This window comes from Microtus ochrogaster, unplaced genomic scaffold (genome assembly GCF_000317375.1).
Source record: "Microtus ochrogaster isolate Prairie Vole_2 unplaced genomic scaffold, MicOch1.0 UNK97, whole genome shotgun sequence".
NCBI lineage: Eukaryota > Metazoa > Chordata > Mammalia > Rodentia > Cricetidae > Microtus > Microtus ochrogaster.
The window spans coordinates 990,969-1,007,514 of NW_004949195.1; the positions used below are offsets into that span (position 1 = coordinate 990,969).

Here is a 16,546-nt window from a genome sequence, read left to right on the forward strand (position 1 = left end):
TGACGCAGATGGTGACGGTAGGGTGTTACAGGCACTGAGTGCAGACTGAAACAGCAGTGACTCTGGGTTTCCTGAGCAGTCTGTGAGCTCTAAGACGTCTCCGTTCTGTACTTAAGGAGAACAAGCTGCTGCAGCACACAGAGCATCAGTGCTTCAAGAAAACATCTTTTATAACATTCAGCACTGACTAGATTTGGCCTATGGGCCTTAGTTTGCCCAAACATTTAGATCTCAGCCTCTCATGCTCCTGAGAGCCTCGGCCTCAAGTCTAGATTGTTTGTTGCCTCCTACTCCTCCATGTGACCTAGGGATTCTGGGGTTCAGAGGACATGCTGTACTGGATGATATAGTATAGTTTTAAACAGCACAGACTGTAACTAGATGCTCCCAGCACTTAGGAGCTAAGTCAGACAGATCTGAGTTCAAGGCCAGCCTGGTCTCCAGAGTGAGTTCCAGGAAAGCCAGATCTTCACAGAGTAATACCATCTTGAAAAACAAAACAAATGAAAACGTTTAAACAACATAGGTTGCCTCTGACCTTCCTGTTGGTGCTCAGGAGTTGCCCGGTTTTTATAAAGGTATGAGAGCTTGCTTTCAGTAGTCTGCGTAAGAGCGCTGAAGGCCAGGGATTGTTGGTCTAGGACATATTGCCTGATTCTCTTCCTAGAACACCTCTGTTCAGTCACATTCTTTGTGTGTCTTTCTGACACATTGTTTCTCCTGAAGCAACTGTCCAGTCCTCCCTCCTCCCTTCCTTCACTGTCCGCCTTCACTTTCGTCCCTCCCCTCCCTCCTCCCTTCCTTCACTGTTCACTGTCCGTCTTCACTTTCGTCCCTCCCCTCCCTCCTCCCTTCCTTCACTGTCCGTCTTCACTTTCTTCCCTCTCATCCCTTTCCCTTCCTCTGCTTTTCCTGTTTTTTTCTTCCCTCTCATCCCTTTCCCTTCCTCTGCTTTTCCTGTTTTCCTTTAATAAACACTTTAACTTTTTTCATGTGGGTGTGAACTTTTAAAATACCTTCCTTCTCCCTACATGTTGAACGTTTGTATGGTGGTATCCTTGGCCTAGCAGTTTCTATGCTCAACTTTTCAGTGAAGCGAGGCAGGTCCAAGTGCTTTATAATGCCATCTCTTGGTGGTATATTTTAAATTAATTTATTCTTTGACAATTCCGTGCCTATGTATAATACATCCTGCTGGCATCTCCTCCACCCTTCCATCCTTACCCCACTGCTGCAAATCCGCTCTCCTTCTGTTGGATTCTAAAGCCCCACCAAGGAGGAGGTCTCCCCAAGAGACACTCACTGTGGTTGATGCAATAGCAAGAGGAACTTTTATTTTGCTGCCGCAGCAGAGGTCCCTCAGGAGAAAGACCCCTGCTTTGTCTATTACAGGCTCTTTTAAAGGAGAAAACCACAGAATCAAGGGGGGTGTACAGAATCAAAAGGGAGAGTCCAGAAATCATTTGTCAACTATTTTGACTTCTTCCTTCAGTGGTCAGCTAACTCAATGCTATGGCGGTTGCTGGGTTGGTTGAACAAGGAGGAACACTTGCAGGTCATCTGCAGGTCGTCTCTCCCCAGTTCCAGGGTCTGGGTCTATTGAAGAAAGACTACAAAGGGGATGGAAAGTACTCAGAGCTCCAGGGCATGCGTGGTTGGTTACCAGGGTCCCCGTTCCCAGGAAGGGGGGTGCAGTAATGCTGAGGTGCCCCAAAGTCTTTTACTTCCATCAATTCCCACTCCACTCTCTCATGTCTTTTTATTTTGGTTTTGCTCTGTGGCCCACTGGGTTAAACCAGAGCTCCCCCTGTGAGTATGGGTGTGGAGCTGTCCTCTGGAACCTGAGAAACTCACCAGTTGCTGTATCACCTGATGACAATCACTTTCTTTCTCCTCAGAGCGCACGGGTGCCTCTAGTTTGTCTAGAGGAACTGGGACCCACAATGCATCTCCGTCTGCAACTGAATGTTTCTTTCCCGTGTCTTGTTCATCCCCTTTTTAAATGCAGTGGTTCTGCGTCCGTGCACACCGCAGTCATGCCATGCTTGTGACAGTGCTCCTGGCCTTCCTCTCGGTGGTCTAGCACTGGTCCTCTCTCTTTTCGGTGGTGTTCTGGGAGCCTTACAGGAATATGAATGTCCCGTTTAAGGCTGAACATTCAATAAGCCTTTTGTTCTCATCACCCAGACTTAGATTGTTCCAAAGAGAAGTTTCCTCGGTCAAGGCTAAGGACAGTACTAACCTTGAGTCCTCTCTGACCTGTTCCTAGCTTCTGCAACCTCTGCTAGGTCTCCGAGCACCTGGACATCCCACCCTGAGTCAAGGAAAATCACTTGCGATAGAGAAGGGGCACAAACACCTTCCTGTCTTCATGGTCAACCTTCATATTGCCAAATGTCAGCCATGCTCTCCTAGCTGAAGGCCTGTCCAGTTCATGTCCCCCTCTGCACCGTACCTGGATGCCATGGTGGATTCTTTTGTTCATTTTATCTTTTGAGACACAGTCTCATTCAAACTGGACTGCAACTCATTTTGTAGCCCAGGTTGGCCTTGACCCACATGGCAGTCCATTTGTCTCAGCCTCCTAAGTGCCAGGAATGCAGGCATGCACACCTGGTGTGCATCCGCTCACTTTGTGCTCAGAGGTCATTGTTGTATAGTAAGCCAACCTTTGCTGCTGCTGATTCCCTTGCCAGAGATTGCTCTGTGGCCAAGAAAATCTTCCTCTTTCTTACGGCAAGGAATTTCAGAATTTTCCTGTGTCTTTATCTTGTGTTCTGGAGCCCATAAGCAATGACTCTGCTGGTTCTTTGTCCAGTAAACACAGAGTGTGAAGGAAGATGCGGGAATGCAGGCTGCATTTCTCAAAGGCACTGGTGCTGGCTTGTACATGTCTAGGAGTTCCACGAAAAGCTTATAAAGGTCTGTGCAAACCCACATCGTGATCACCCTGCAGTCTGCCCTCTGCGCACCACAAGGCCATCCACTCAGCTCTGCTTTCTCTGAGAAGCAGAGACTTCCTTTTCACATTGTGGTCCCCTGAATTCTCAGCCCAGGTCACAGAAGTCTCGCATACAGGGCATGCATGAGGAACACAGGGATCTTGTGAATGGTGAAAATATGTGACGGTGTGACCTAGTTTCACTGGACCTGATGGACACAGAATGTGTACGAAGACTGAGATTAGCATGTACATGCTTGTGCACATGCGCACACATACATATGTGTACGTAGGTCTTTTTTTTTTTTAAGATAAAAAAGCTATGAGACGGGCAGTAGGATGGCTCAGGGGATAAAGTTGCTTGCTAGCCAGTCCTGAGTTCTCTGAAATCTATGTAGTAAAAGCAGACAGCCAAGTTCTTCAGGTTGTCTTTTCTCTTTCCCATATGTGTTGTGGCGTGCACATACCCAAGCAAACACACAAGTAAAGAAATAAGTGTATTTTAATTTAGCTTTTGTTTGTTTGTTTTGAGATCTAGCTCCACAGCCTCTGCCACCACCTGGAGTGTTTGTTTAGGTCTCCTCTTCTCTGGCTGCTTGCTGTGCAAGGTTTTTGTGTGGATGAATGGGGAAGCTGAATGGAACAGAAAAGGCAAGGCTCCCGCTGTGCAGAGTTGGTGGTGACAATCGCGCCGCCTGTGTTCAGTGGTGGGCATTAGTGCAGACCGGGGCTGCACGGAGTGGACCACTGGCAGCAGGGTCCATAATGGGGATTGTTTTCTCCAACTTCTATGCCTTTTACTCAGCCCTCAGCTGCCCTTGCACTCTGTAATGGCCTAGAAGCCCCACAGTGCCTGATGCGTGCACAGTGGGTTTATGTCATTGAAGGCCTGAGGGACCAAGTCAGGTACCTCTTCTCTTGTGGCCTGTCATCGCCAAGGCTGCTTCCTGGAAGAGCCATGTGCCTCCTCCCCTGAAATGTGAAGGAGTATGTAGACTGCACCTGTTGGCGTCCGCTGGTCCCGAGGGTATATCTGTTTGTTTATGATGGCTGGGGAGAGGATGGTGTCTGACCCTGCTTCGCTGCTCTAACATTGCAGAAACTAAAGGTCTCAGATGAACCTGTAGAAGCCAAAGAAGATTACACTAAGTTTAACACTAAAGACTTGAAGACTGGCAAGGTATGTGTGTCCAGGTGTACTGGCGCGTTGCACAGGCCCAGTGGCTTCACGTTTCCCACGATGCCTGCACTATTGACTAGGCTTACACGTTTCACCAGGAAAAATTATTAACTTGCATTTAGAACATCATAATTCATTCACAACTGTTCAGATAGTGAACGTGCTAGAGTAATACATTTTGCAAATCCAAGGAAAGCCTTAGGTGTAGAGAAAGGGGTTAAATTTTGCTGTGTGTTCGTAGAGCTATGGAAGAGAGGGAACCAAACCTCTCCAGGAATTGTTTCTCAGCCCCGTTGCCAAGAAGGTTCGAGAAATTATAGTAAATAACAAACGTACAGGTTCCACTTGTCAGCATGCACTGCAGATGTCTGCCCAGTAGCGTCCCTTGCTGGCTTCTATCACGCGTGCATCATGGGTAACATGCTGCCTTTTTCACCTGGGTCTCGCTCTGCCCTTTGATTTAGCACTATGAGAGTGTGCACCGTTAAACCTCTCTCGCCACACTAGTCCTGGCACGTAGTCACGTGAGTTTACCAGTTGCCGTGTTTGCGCATTCAGGTTAGCGACTTCCTGGCTTCCTCTGATGAAACGAAGGTGTTCTTATTTAGTCCTTGCTCTGACCACTGCATTACCCTCACTTTAGAAGACCGAGCTCAGAGAACGCCAGGCTTTTCAGGCGATGCAAATAGACAGCTAAATGCTCCCAGGAAGCTGTGACTCCCAGCCCCTGCTTGCCACCGGGCTGCACTAAGTGTTATTTGTACTTTTGAAGGTTTTACTTGTCAAATGAGGTATTTCCTTAACTAGAAATGTCTGTTTTCCGAGTTGCTTGTTGGCACTTTGTACTTGCATAGACTGTGAGCTGTGACCCTTGCCTGTTTCTGTGTTGTGACAACATTGCTTTTCCGTTATCTGTGAGGTTTATTCTAAGTTAAGGCTAATGACTCTTTTTATGGCACATCCAGGGCAAAAAGAAAATTGCCCATGTATCTTTAGCCTTTTTGCTTGATTTAAACAGTTGAAAGTTTTTTCCTGAGGCTGGGCATATAATTTGCATCTCTTTATGATTCACACACACACTTTGTGCTCACCCATCCCAAGACACGTTATCTCCCATATAGACTTTAGCAATGTATCATTTAAGTTTTTTTTTTCAACTTTAATTCCTTGGGCAGAAAAAATTCCAGTTTTGAGTTTTGCTCAAATATCTCAGTCTTTCGGTGTTCTATGTTGGGGACATTGTGAGTCTCTCTGGAGGAAATCTTTCTGCCCCGTCTTCCTTGGAAAAGCCATTCACTTCCCAGTGGTTACACCTCACCACGGCACTGAAGAGAGTTAGTGACCGGGACCAATAGAAGTTTCCAGGGCAGAGTGAAGTAGAGTCAGCTCCTTGGCAAGCATTTCCCTCTTGCCACCGCAGTGGGACAGTGAGGCCGCAGCCTGGAATACACCGCCTTGCAGGCCATCTTTTGAATATGACTGTGCTGCCCTTGGTTTTCTGTAGAGCACAAACAAAATCGGATTGTGACCTCCTCATCATTGGGTGGAGAATACAGTCTGTGACTCCCCCGACTGTTGCTGTCATTGCCGCCATTGTCCGTATCATTCCATTTAAGGCACCCTCAAAATGGTCCCCAGCAGGAACCACCTGGAGCATTCCCTCCTCAGAGTGGGGCTGGTTTTCTTTAGAAGTCTGCATCCTGAGAGGTAGCAGCCTTGCTTTTTGCTCCACCACCCCTGGCCCCACTGCCAAGACTCAGGCTGGTGTGATTTGTGTGTATAACTTACAAATATTGCAAATCTCTCTTGTTTTTATTAACAGAAAAATGGCAAAATGACTGCAGCTCAGAAGGCTTTGGCTAAAGTCGACAAGAGCGGGATGAAAAGTCTTGATGCTTTTTTTGGAACAAAAACTAAAAAAGCTGGAAAGATTTGAAGTGTTGAATAAAATCTGGTGAAGCAGGAAAAGGAGTTTGCCTCCACTTGTCCTGTCCTCCTTCTTCTTGTGCTGCTGACCTGATCCTTAGTCCATCCGCTGAGAAACAGAAGCAGTTCTCAGGTCCTCCCAATCCTCACTGGGATTTGACTTTGTGTCTAACAGACTATGGGAAAGTAATCGTGGGAGCTGCTGCCTGGGGCCCCCGGAATGTTTGCCATAATGGAAAGTCATCAAGTGCACAGAGTTAAGAGTCACGGCTTCCTCGGGAAGGTGTCATTGCTGGCCTGCTATTGTCTTCTCCCTTGCGTGTGGCTTCAACTGAAATGAGATGGACAAAACTGGACATTTTGGTAAATCTTACGATTAGCCATATTTTTGTTTGTCTGAATTCATGTTCTTTGTTTTAAAAAGTATAGAAATAAAACAAAATTGCAGTCTCTCACCTTTTTATTATGCAAACACAGCTAGATAATTTTCTTAGAATAAAAAATATTTTCAAGAACTCTAATAGTAATTTTGTTGCTTTTTATACACTGTCATTTTCTGAGCATTTCCCCAGCTTCCTGGGTATTCATAAACAGTCCTGTTAAGGCCTGGGAAGGAGCTCAGTGGTGGTAGGAGAGGGGCACTTACCTGTCATGCTTGAGGTCCTGGGTTCAGTCTCCAGTACTGCCAAAAATAAATACATGGATGCTTAATTTAAACTACACTATAATTTTCAATTCTTTGGATATTTAATCATTTAATAACCATTTTCCTATACAACTCCTCCACGTAAGGCTCAGGGGTCACCAGGAAAAGGGAGCAGAAAGATTTTAAGAGCCAGAAGAACAGGATTCTACTGTGAGAGTGTCTCCTAGACCTGACGGAGGCGCTTTCTTTACCCATGAAGTCTTACCAACATGGCTGCCTCAACAAGGTCCACATGGGGCAACAACAGTAGACATGCCATTGTGGAAGGGGAGAGGGGCCTCGGCCCTAGAGAACGAACTGCAGACAGCTACGAATACTGAGAGCCGGAGGAACTGTTTCCAGGGAAGAGCACACCACTTGGTGATTAAATATTTAGTGACCAGCCCTGAAAACAAACACAGGGAACATTACATGGATCGAGCAGGTTGTGTTTATATATTTAGGAGTGTATATAGATTTTAACGAAAAAGTGGTTGTGAATTTGAAAGCAGGGAGGGATACATGGAAGGGTTGGAGAGGGGAATGGGAAGGGGGAAAAGATGAGAGGAATTCTTACTACACACGAGTCAGAGAAGCCCAGGTTCCTCTTTTGTCTGTAAATATGGTTCGCAATCTTATTCATGAATTTTTTCAAAACTTAACACTTGGATAGAACGTAAACTTTACAAATACCTTCAGAGTGCCAAGGCCCTAATCATGGTGTGTGGCTGCCTTAGCATTCTTGTTTGTGAAATCCTTCAGAGAAAGGAATATTGCCTCTTTGGAGGTAGTCTTCTCGTGGTTTTGTTGGGTGTTGCCTCGAACTGTGGTAAAATTCTTGACCTGGCAGCCAACGAGAGGCTCTACCAGGATCAAGAGGGGGATGGCCCTTTTCCTTTCTCATCTTGCTGTCTTTCTGTCTTGCCTCAATGACAGTCACTTCTCTTGCCCTGTGGAGGCAGCTCGCAGCAGCAGCAGCAGCAGCTCTGTGCCATTCAGTTCTCTGTCTTGCATAGTCCTAGGCAGGGTGCATGCAGTAGCAAGATGCTATGCACATGAGAGAGAGAGACTGTTAAAGGACCGGAACTTGGTAGCAACCAAGTCTTATCCCAAATCAAATTTTCCCCAGCTCTTTCATCTTCTTGTTTGTCTTTGTTGTTTGAGACAGGATCTTATATAAGCCCAGGCTGTCCTCAAACTGACCTTGTAGCCAAGGCTAGCCTTGAAATTCTTCTGGCTCCACTTCCTGGTTTGGGGATTGTAGGTGTGTGTCACCACATTCTTCTTTTGAGGTTTATCCTGGGCAGGAAATTCCCCTCCATAGTGTCCAGGGAAACTGTTCTTTACCATCCACGTCTGTTGTGCAGTTTGCTGAAATGCAGTCTGGGAATCACTGTTATTTCTCCCATTTTACAGTTGAAAGGGGCAGGGCCGCAGACTCCAGACTCCACCACACTCAACACCCCTCCCCTCGCCTGCTGCTGTATCTCAGAAACCACCTGCTCACCCAGTATGGAAAAAAAAAAAGCCCCTTCTTACAACTTGGGAATTGACTGACTTCCTCTATATGTTAAGATGGCCCAGCTTGATTAGACATCTTAAATATTTTCTCCCAAACATCCCTTCCCCAGCACTAACCTAAAATTTCAGTGTGAGCACACCCCGTTACAAAGCCTTTTCTGAAAGCAGAGTGCAGGGCTGGGGAGACAGCAGAGGGACATTCCCTCATTCCCTCAGCGCTTGGAAGACCTGATTCGTCTGAATGATTGGAAAGGATCCCATTTTCATACCTTCTCATTCACTGAGATTTACACACACCTCAGGTTTCTGTACCCTTTGCAGCTATCAGACTGGACCAAAGGTCTCCTCCTATGTTTAGTAGGACTCAACAGTTTCCATAGCAATTAAATATCGTTGCTTAAATTAATCATTACAACCATTCAAAGATGGATGTAAGCCAAAGAGAAATTGCCCCTGTGTTATAGGCGCCCAAAGTGAGGTGATACAGGCTATCTGTAGCAGGGCCAAGATAGCATCCTTTTTTGCCCCTGTGTTATAGGTGCCCAAACTGAGGCGATACAGGCTGTCTGTAGCAGGGCCAAGATAGCATCCTTTTTTGAAATGCATGTTTGGGCCTCTTTCTTTTGGTTCCTTTGAGGTTCTTATGCCGTTCTCTCTGTATACCTTATAGCCATTGTACTACTTGGTTCTCTATTGCTGTGATGAACAACGTGACCAAGAGCAACTTGCAGAAAGTTTTTTCATCTTATAGCTTACAGTCTAACATGAAAAGAAGTCAGGGCAGGAACTCAAAATCAAAGACCACAAGTGCTTACTGGCTTGCACTCCATGGCTTGCTCCGCCTGCTTCCTCATACACCCCAGGACCATTTTCCCAGGGGCAGCACACGCCTCGGTGGGCTGGGTTTTCCCACATCAGTCATTAATCAAGAGAATTCCCCACAGGCTTGCCTACTGACCAGTCTGAGGGAGTCCTTTTCTCAATTGAGGTTTCTTCTTCCCAGATAACCCTAGCTTGTGTCAAGTTGGCAGAAAAATCTAAATAAATAAAATAAGATCAAACCAGCACAGCCATTGTTGTGTGGCCTTTCCTGGGATATGGACAAACATCTGCTTACCCTAGATAGGACTCCACCAACAAGCTAAAGATGATTCGGCTCATGTACAGCCTGGTGAAGCAGTGAGTTTGAGGGGGCTACTTACAGAACTGTGAGTGGGGGAGCCCTTCCAGGAACATGGATAACTCAAAGGCCGGCCGAACGTTAGTGACCACTCAAAACCGCTGCATTCTGGAGCTCCCTGAACAAATGCAGGCCCCTCCCCTCAGTAGCAGTTAGAGTGTCTGTAACTTCCCGTTTGCCTTGTGAATCTTCTAAGGCTTAGGAACTCCATGAGTTTGTGAGTTTTGTTAACTTCCTGGGGTTTAATAAACTGCCCTCCAGAAAGATGTTTCAGTTCAGAGGAAATAGCTACACAGTAGCCATTTAGCCTAAAGTAGTTTCTTAGAATAAAGTTACAAATTTGTAATAGTAGAAAATAAGGGGAAATTAAACCTATGCTGCGTCATCTTCTAGTTCTGTTCTTAATAAGTTCTGCAGGTCAGTTTGCCCTCAGCATTCCTAAGCAGCACTGTGAAGCAGCTGTGCTCCCTGTCTGCTTCCTAGGATTTACTGTGTTAATAAATGATATTTTGTTAACCAAGGCTATTTGAGAGGACAGAAGGCATTAAATGAGATTACAGAGGAATCAGAGCTCTTCATAGACATTAAAGTGATCTTCCTAGGGTGCATATACAATGAAAATAGCATTGATAGTTTTTGCAAAAGAAACTAAGGAATAAGCCTAGATTCTCTTATTCCTTAAGGACATGGTCTGAGTATCTACTGTGTATCAAAACATGATTCTAGGTAACAGTTATGAAATCGACAATGTCGCAGACAAAAAAAAAATGCTCTGGAGAAGTTTCCACTTCAGGGTGGGCAGGCAGATAGCCTCAGGTGGTGGGGAACATGGAAAAAGCCAAATGGGGACAGGATAGGGTTCTGGGGAGGGGAGAGGTGAAGGAAGGCTTTGCTCCCTTCGTGTCATATCCACACTGGGGCGTGTAAATCAGCTTTTGCAAGGTCGTTTGTAACATAGCTACATGATAAATCACTGGTAGTCTTACACTCGGTGAGGGGCCAGCTTACAGCTGTCACCGATGGACAGCTACATTCCCAGGGACATCAGTGACTGCTACTTCTCCCTGCAAGTCTATGCCTCTCTATTTGGCTGGACGTCCAGCTTTTTGTAAGGCTCGGCTTGAAAAACATTTGTTTTAAGGGAAAGGGGAGAAGGAAAGCAAAACTGAAATCACTTTGGAATTATGCTTCTTAGAATCACATTTGCATGTATTTCTTGTGTTTTCTTTCACTTCTTTTCCCGTCCGATGATATCCATTCTGCTAGCGATAGGAACACTGTATTGTATTTTAAACATTCTTTTGAAGTGGCCATTGGAGGGAGAATATCTTCATAGTCAACTGGTTTTATCCCAAGGACATAGCCAAGCTGGGGGGATGTCCAAGAGAACACACCGCCATTACTTCTAGGGAGTCCAAGCCTCCAGCCAACCTCTTCTATTCTGTAAATGGTGCTCGGGCGCTCAGTGACCTTTTCCTCTCCTCACTAGATGCCAACACAAAGACGAAAGCGGGGCAAGTGACAAGCGATGCAGCCACACGCCAGGCTTAGCTGCTTCTTGTGCAACTTCAGATGCCACAAAGAGCTAAGATGCTTTCTGCACATTCAAGAGCATTCTGCAACTTCAGGAAAACCACGAGACACCTGAGGTGTCTGTCCAAGGACCAGTGATGAGCACGGTGTTCCTTCAATCAGCCTTGTCTGTTTGTTCTATGCCGGAGTACAAGCTACCCCAGAGTGTGTATCTCACTTTTGGGAGTGCCTGCGTGGTTGACGTAAGCACAGGAGTTCACACTACAGACTCTGGAGAACCAAGTGTCAACCTTTTGAATACTTCTTTATTTCTTACCAACTTGGCAGCTGCTAATGCAATAATGATGCCCAAATACGTGCATTTTATACCTTCTTAGAGTTAAACATGGCCTCTTTCCCAAAGATTTACTGAGAGCCAGGGGGGAGAGGGAGAGAGAGAGCAAGAGAGCAAGAGAGCCAGAGAGAGAGAGAGAGAGAGAGAGAGAGAGAGAGAGAGAGAGAGAGTTGGAAATTAATGCCAACAAGGCATTTCGTGGAGAATTCTGAAGAATGCCCAGCCCTGCTCTCTAAGGAGGCAGCAGGAGGTCTGGGGCAGAAATGTCTGAAGTCCAAGTGAGTCTTCCACTGGGCACACAGCAGGGCCAGCTGGCTGCTGCTCAGCTGACCTCCCGTGTTCTCACATCACCCCCAACCTCGTCAGGGGATAATCCTGAGTTCTGACGCCCTCAGCCAAGCCGAGTCTCATTTCCCTTGCCTTCTTCCCAACATAGAAACGACCCTGAACCTTGAGAGACTGTCAGTGCCTTGGTGGCTGAGAAGTGAATGTCTCTCCAAACCCAACTCTACAAAAATCAATGTGGAAGGCTGGGGATGTAGTGCAGTCTGAAGACTGCCTGCCTAGCATGCAGAAGGCTCTGGATTTGATACCTACAGTGTTGTGTTTCTTTAAACTCGGTAGCTGCCCCTTCAGAAACTGCTGTCCTAATCGGTAGCTATCAGTAGCTGTTGGGCCACCCTGGCAATAGCCCAGGCAGGAATTCTGTTCCCTCAGGCATCGGCTTTATCATGGCCACTATAGGGAACTTTACCTAGATCTCTATCCCTATATAGAACTCAGGATTCAAAGGTTGAGGTGAAATTCTGCTTGCTCAGAGAGCCCAAATACCAAATAGCTAACTTTCTCTCCTAGCTTGTGGCGCCCCCAAAACATGGCCATCCTGCTGCTCAGCCCCCACTTAAGAAGCCTAACTATACGTGGTTCCTCTTACTACTTCCTGTCAGCTAGTTACTGACAAGGATTAATTTTATTTAATCAAACAAATATAACATGCCTTTGCATCATTAAACAAATATTCCACAGCATAAACGAATGTACCATACCTTAAATTAATATTCCACAATACTACACCACTTAAACCTGTAATCCCCTCACTGGGGAGGTGGAGACAGGAGAATCGGGAATTTCAAGATGACTTGCAGCTGCACACGGAGTTAAAGGCCAGCCTTGGATGCATATGATCCTGCTTTAGAAATCAAAAGTCAGTATGCAAACCTAGAAGTAGGAGGGGCTGCTCCAGACATGATCCGTTTGAGCCAGGTTGTTTTGGTGACACTTTGTTCCACACACGGTGATGGCTTAAAAATCTAACCTTTCCTATCTTGTGGAATCCCAAGTACTGCAGATGGAGGTCAGTGCTTATTTTGGCTCAAGGCACCTGCCACCAGTAGCATACTATTGTAGTTAGCTCTGTGTCCTTGAGCAAATCATTCTGCTGTAGGATAATGCTTTTGTACATTGTAAAGATTTGTCACTTGTACTGGTTTAATAAAACACTAATTAGCCAGTAGCCAGACAGGAAGTATAGGTGGGACAACCAGACTAAGAATTCTGGGAAAAGGAAAGGCAAAGGCAGAGAGTCAGTCACCAGCCAGATGCAGAGGAAGCAAGATGAGAATGCCTCACTGAAAAATGTACCAATCCACATGACTAAATATAAACAGAATTATGGGTTAATTTAAATTGTAAGAGTTTAGTAATAATAAGCCTGAGCTAATGAGACAAACAGTAATGTAAACCTCTGTGTGTTTCTTTGGGACTGAACGGCTGCAGAATCAGGCAGGACAGAAAGTTCCATCTACATTATTCCTGTTAAGACCTCAGCTCAGGGATGTTACTCTTTTCTCTTTCCTCTGAAGACTTATTGTGGGAGCCTTCCAGGTAGTCCCCATGGTCCCAGAAGTGTGATGCTGGCCCAGTGGTGACTAGCCTATTGGTATGATTGTTTCTACCAAAAGCTCTACCTACCATGCCATATGTTACCCTCTGTCTCTGTAGCTTCCTCCCCTCTCACTTTCATATTTTTTCATATGTCACTGGACACTGATGATGTGAAAGACAACCCTAGGAATCCATTTTTGGTTGTGCCTCAAATTCACACCCCACTGGTCTCTGAACTTTAAAGGCCTAACACTTCACGGTGACCCTATCTAAATTGTCACAGTTTCACCTGATTGTTTTTATGCAAGAAATTCATGTACATTCTCACAAAAGGTCAGCTGGAGCAAGAGCAGGCCCCACCCCCTACTGGTGCCACCCAGGAACCTGGATGACGATGGTCTTCTTTCTATGCAGGTTCCTGTCTAGTGATCAGCATCCAGATGCTGTTGTCTTCTAGCCAGCAGCCCTAGAGTTGCCATTTGCCCAGCTGATTTCAGACAATTCACATCAGCACTTTCTCTAAGAACCAAATCCTATTTTGTTACCCTTCAGAAAAGCCTCTCGGGTAAACTAAAGCAGATCAACAGATCTGGAGCTTGACACCTCAAGCCAGCTCTTCCCCTTCACACCCACTGCCACCAGGGGAAGCTGTGCCTTGGCTCATGGTCTGCTTGCCCAAGGGCAGAGAACCCATGGCTTGTGATGGAAACATCCCATGGTGCTGGCCGTGAACTTGTTGTGCAACAAAGGATGAGTGAGAGAAGACATGTGAAGACTTTCTGTTGTCTGTTGTTTTATTTTGTTCTTTGGCTCTTTGGGGGGCCCACCACCCAGCTCCCAAATAAACACACAAAGCTATTTTCTTACTTATGAATGCCTGGCCATAGCTTGGCTTGTTTCTCGCCAGCTTTTTTTTTTAAATAATTTATTTTAACCTTATTTTATGTGCATTGGTGTAAAGCTACAGACAGTTGTGAGCTGCCATGTGGGTGCTGGGAATTGAACCCGGGTCCTCCGGAGGAGCAGCCAGTGCTCTTAACCGTTGGGCCATCTCTCCAACCCCCTCGCCAGCTTTTCTTAAATTATCCCATCTTCCTTTTGCCTCTGGGCTTTTACCTTTCTCTGTTTCTGTATATCTTTTCTTTCCTTCTTATTCCATGTCTGGCTGGGTGGCTGGCCCCTTCTTTTCTTGCTCCTTCTCTCACTCCTAGACCTTTCTTTTTCTCCTTCTATTTATCCTCTCTGCCTGCCAGCCCCACCTATCCTTTCTCCCAGCATTGCTATTGGCTCTCTTTATTAGACCAATCAGGTGTTTTAGACAGGCAAGTAACACAGCTTCACAGAATTAAACAAATGCAATATAAAAGAATACAGTATATCTTTGCATCATTAAACAAATGTTCCACAGCATAAACAAATGTAGCACACCTTAAAATAATATTCCACAACAACTCTCCCCACTCTGCCAAATTGTCCAGGACGCTTAGAAAACAGTCATGCTCAGAGCTGCAGTGTGCTCCGGAGGCAGAGGGCCCGTGGTTGAGATTCTGAATGGGTCTAACTTCTAGACGTCCATGTAGAAATGGCTTCAGAAGTGTGAACACTGCATTTGCTTTGCTTCCTCAGTGACACCCACTATTAGTAACATAGACCTAGGGAGGTCACTGTATATGACCAAAGACTCATCTTCACTCTAGGACTTGTAGTGTTGGTGGTGGTGTGCATGTCTGTGTATAGGTGTGTGTGTGTGTAGGGGGGGTGTATTGTGGCGGTGGTGAATCTATGTTAGTGTGTCTGTGTGTGCACTCTTTTGCAGGTGTGAATGCTAGTACCTGTGAATTGCTGTGTAGGCCAAACTGTCTGGCTCCAACCTTCTAGAGAGTCTCCTGTCTCTATCTTCTGGTTCCCATCTACTTAACTGATGTGCCCAGCTTTTACAGGGATTCTAGGGATGCAAATTTAAGTCCTGGACTTGAGTGGCAACTTCTTAGCCCATGTGAGACTTTTAATAGAATGAAAGTAATTGAGGAGGGGATCTAAATTGGGAGGAAAATTTTTAGAGAGAAATTATTTTAATTGTTATAGTGAAAGTCTAGTGTTATTTCTCCCTCTCTTCCTCCCTTTTGTAAATGTTCTACATACACATGTATGACTCATATCAAAACAGCTGAAAATTTCTGTTGCTTTGCTCATGGCTTTGGTTCATTGAAAAGTCTCTCTCAGAATTTTTATTTTCACACATGTCTCATTTAGTAAGTTACTTGGACCATGTGACACCTGTTTTGTGCTTCCCACTCAAGCACCCAGCAAATGTTACCAGAAACCAAAGAGGTGATCTTCTAGCCCTGCAACTTTAGCAGTCTCAAGAGGCCCGGGTGTGATTCCTTGACCCTCTTCCTCAGTCAAGAATGTAGCCTTGGCTTCAATTGTGTCAGCATGTAGGTGGAGGGTAGGGTTAATTAAGTTCTGAAATTTTCTCAGGGCTTTAGAAGGAATCTTGGTTATCCTAGGGCATGTCACAGTTATGCTGAGAGTCACTGCACCTGTCTACAGAGCAGACTAAGGAAACACACCCAGCCCAGGAGAGATCAGGAAATAATGCTCATCTTTGCTGCCAGTCAATTTCCAGCAGATAGCAACTGAACTGCCTCAGGAACTCATCTTCCAGAGTCACTGCTGACTTTCTCCTAGGAGTTCCATGCCGGTGAGTCAGGAGGCATAGACTCTACACCATTAGTGGTTTTGAAGTGATCTGGACCACTTCTGAAAGCAAATAAAATTATATAATCCTAATTTATATTGCACTTGCTCTCGTAGTTTGTAGGATTTGTTATACTACGGAAAATGTATGAAGTTCCAATATCACTGATGTTATGGGAAGTCAGGCTCTCAAGAGACCAAGCTGCACTGGGAGAAGAATTTGGTTCATTAGACCATGTGGTGATTTGAAAGAAAATGCCCGCCAAAGGGAGTGGTACTATTCAGAGGTGTAGCCTTATTAGAGAAGATGTGGTCTTGTTGGAGGAAATGTATCACTGTTGAGATAAGCAGTCTCATATGCTCAAGCCATGCCTAGTGTCTCAGTTCACTTCCTGTTACCTGCTGATCAAGATGTAGGATTCTTAGCTCCAGCACCATGTCTTCCTGCACTCTGCCATGCCCTGCCATGACAAGAATGGACTAAACTTCTTAACTGTAAGCCACCCTATTAAATGTCTTCCTTTGTAAGAGTTGCTGTGGTCATCTCTTTACAGCAATAGAAACAACAACTAAGATGGACTAGGTAACTCAACTGAGCTAGCTGGAGAGAGATTAGCTAATGCAAAGGCTTGGGAAGACACCTGTTTGTCCACTTCTCTCTG

General features: G+C 45.6%; 1 protein-coding gene across 4 annotated transcripts in view; it reads left to right on the plus strand.

The window, feature by feature from the left end:
- Nucleotides 1-10,995, plus strand: part of Rnaseh2b (ribonuclease H2 subunit B) — a 48,360-nt gene extending 37,365 nt beyond the window's left edge. For 2 of the 4 annotated variants that reach the window (XM_005371068.3, XM_013355126.2), the window contains 2 exons: nt 4,041-4,121; nt 5,944-6,562. In XM_005371068.3, coding sequence (XP_005371125.1) covers nt 4,041-4,121; nt 5,944-6,057 — 195 coding nt within the window. In that variant the 3' untranslated portion in view covers nt 6,058-6,562. Of the gene's footprint in view, nt 1-4,040; nt 4,122-5,943; nt 6,563-10,922 lie in introns of those variants that run through there. The other 2 variants (XR_003376720.1, XM_013355125.1) reach the window with 2 other exon arrangements.
- The last annotated feature ends 5,551 nt before the right edge of the window (nt 10,996-16,546 follow it).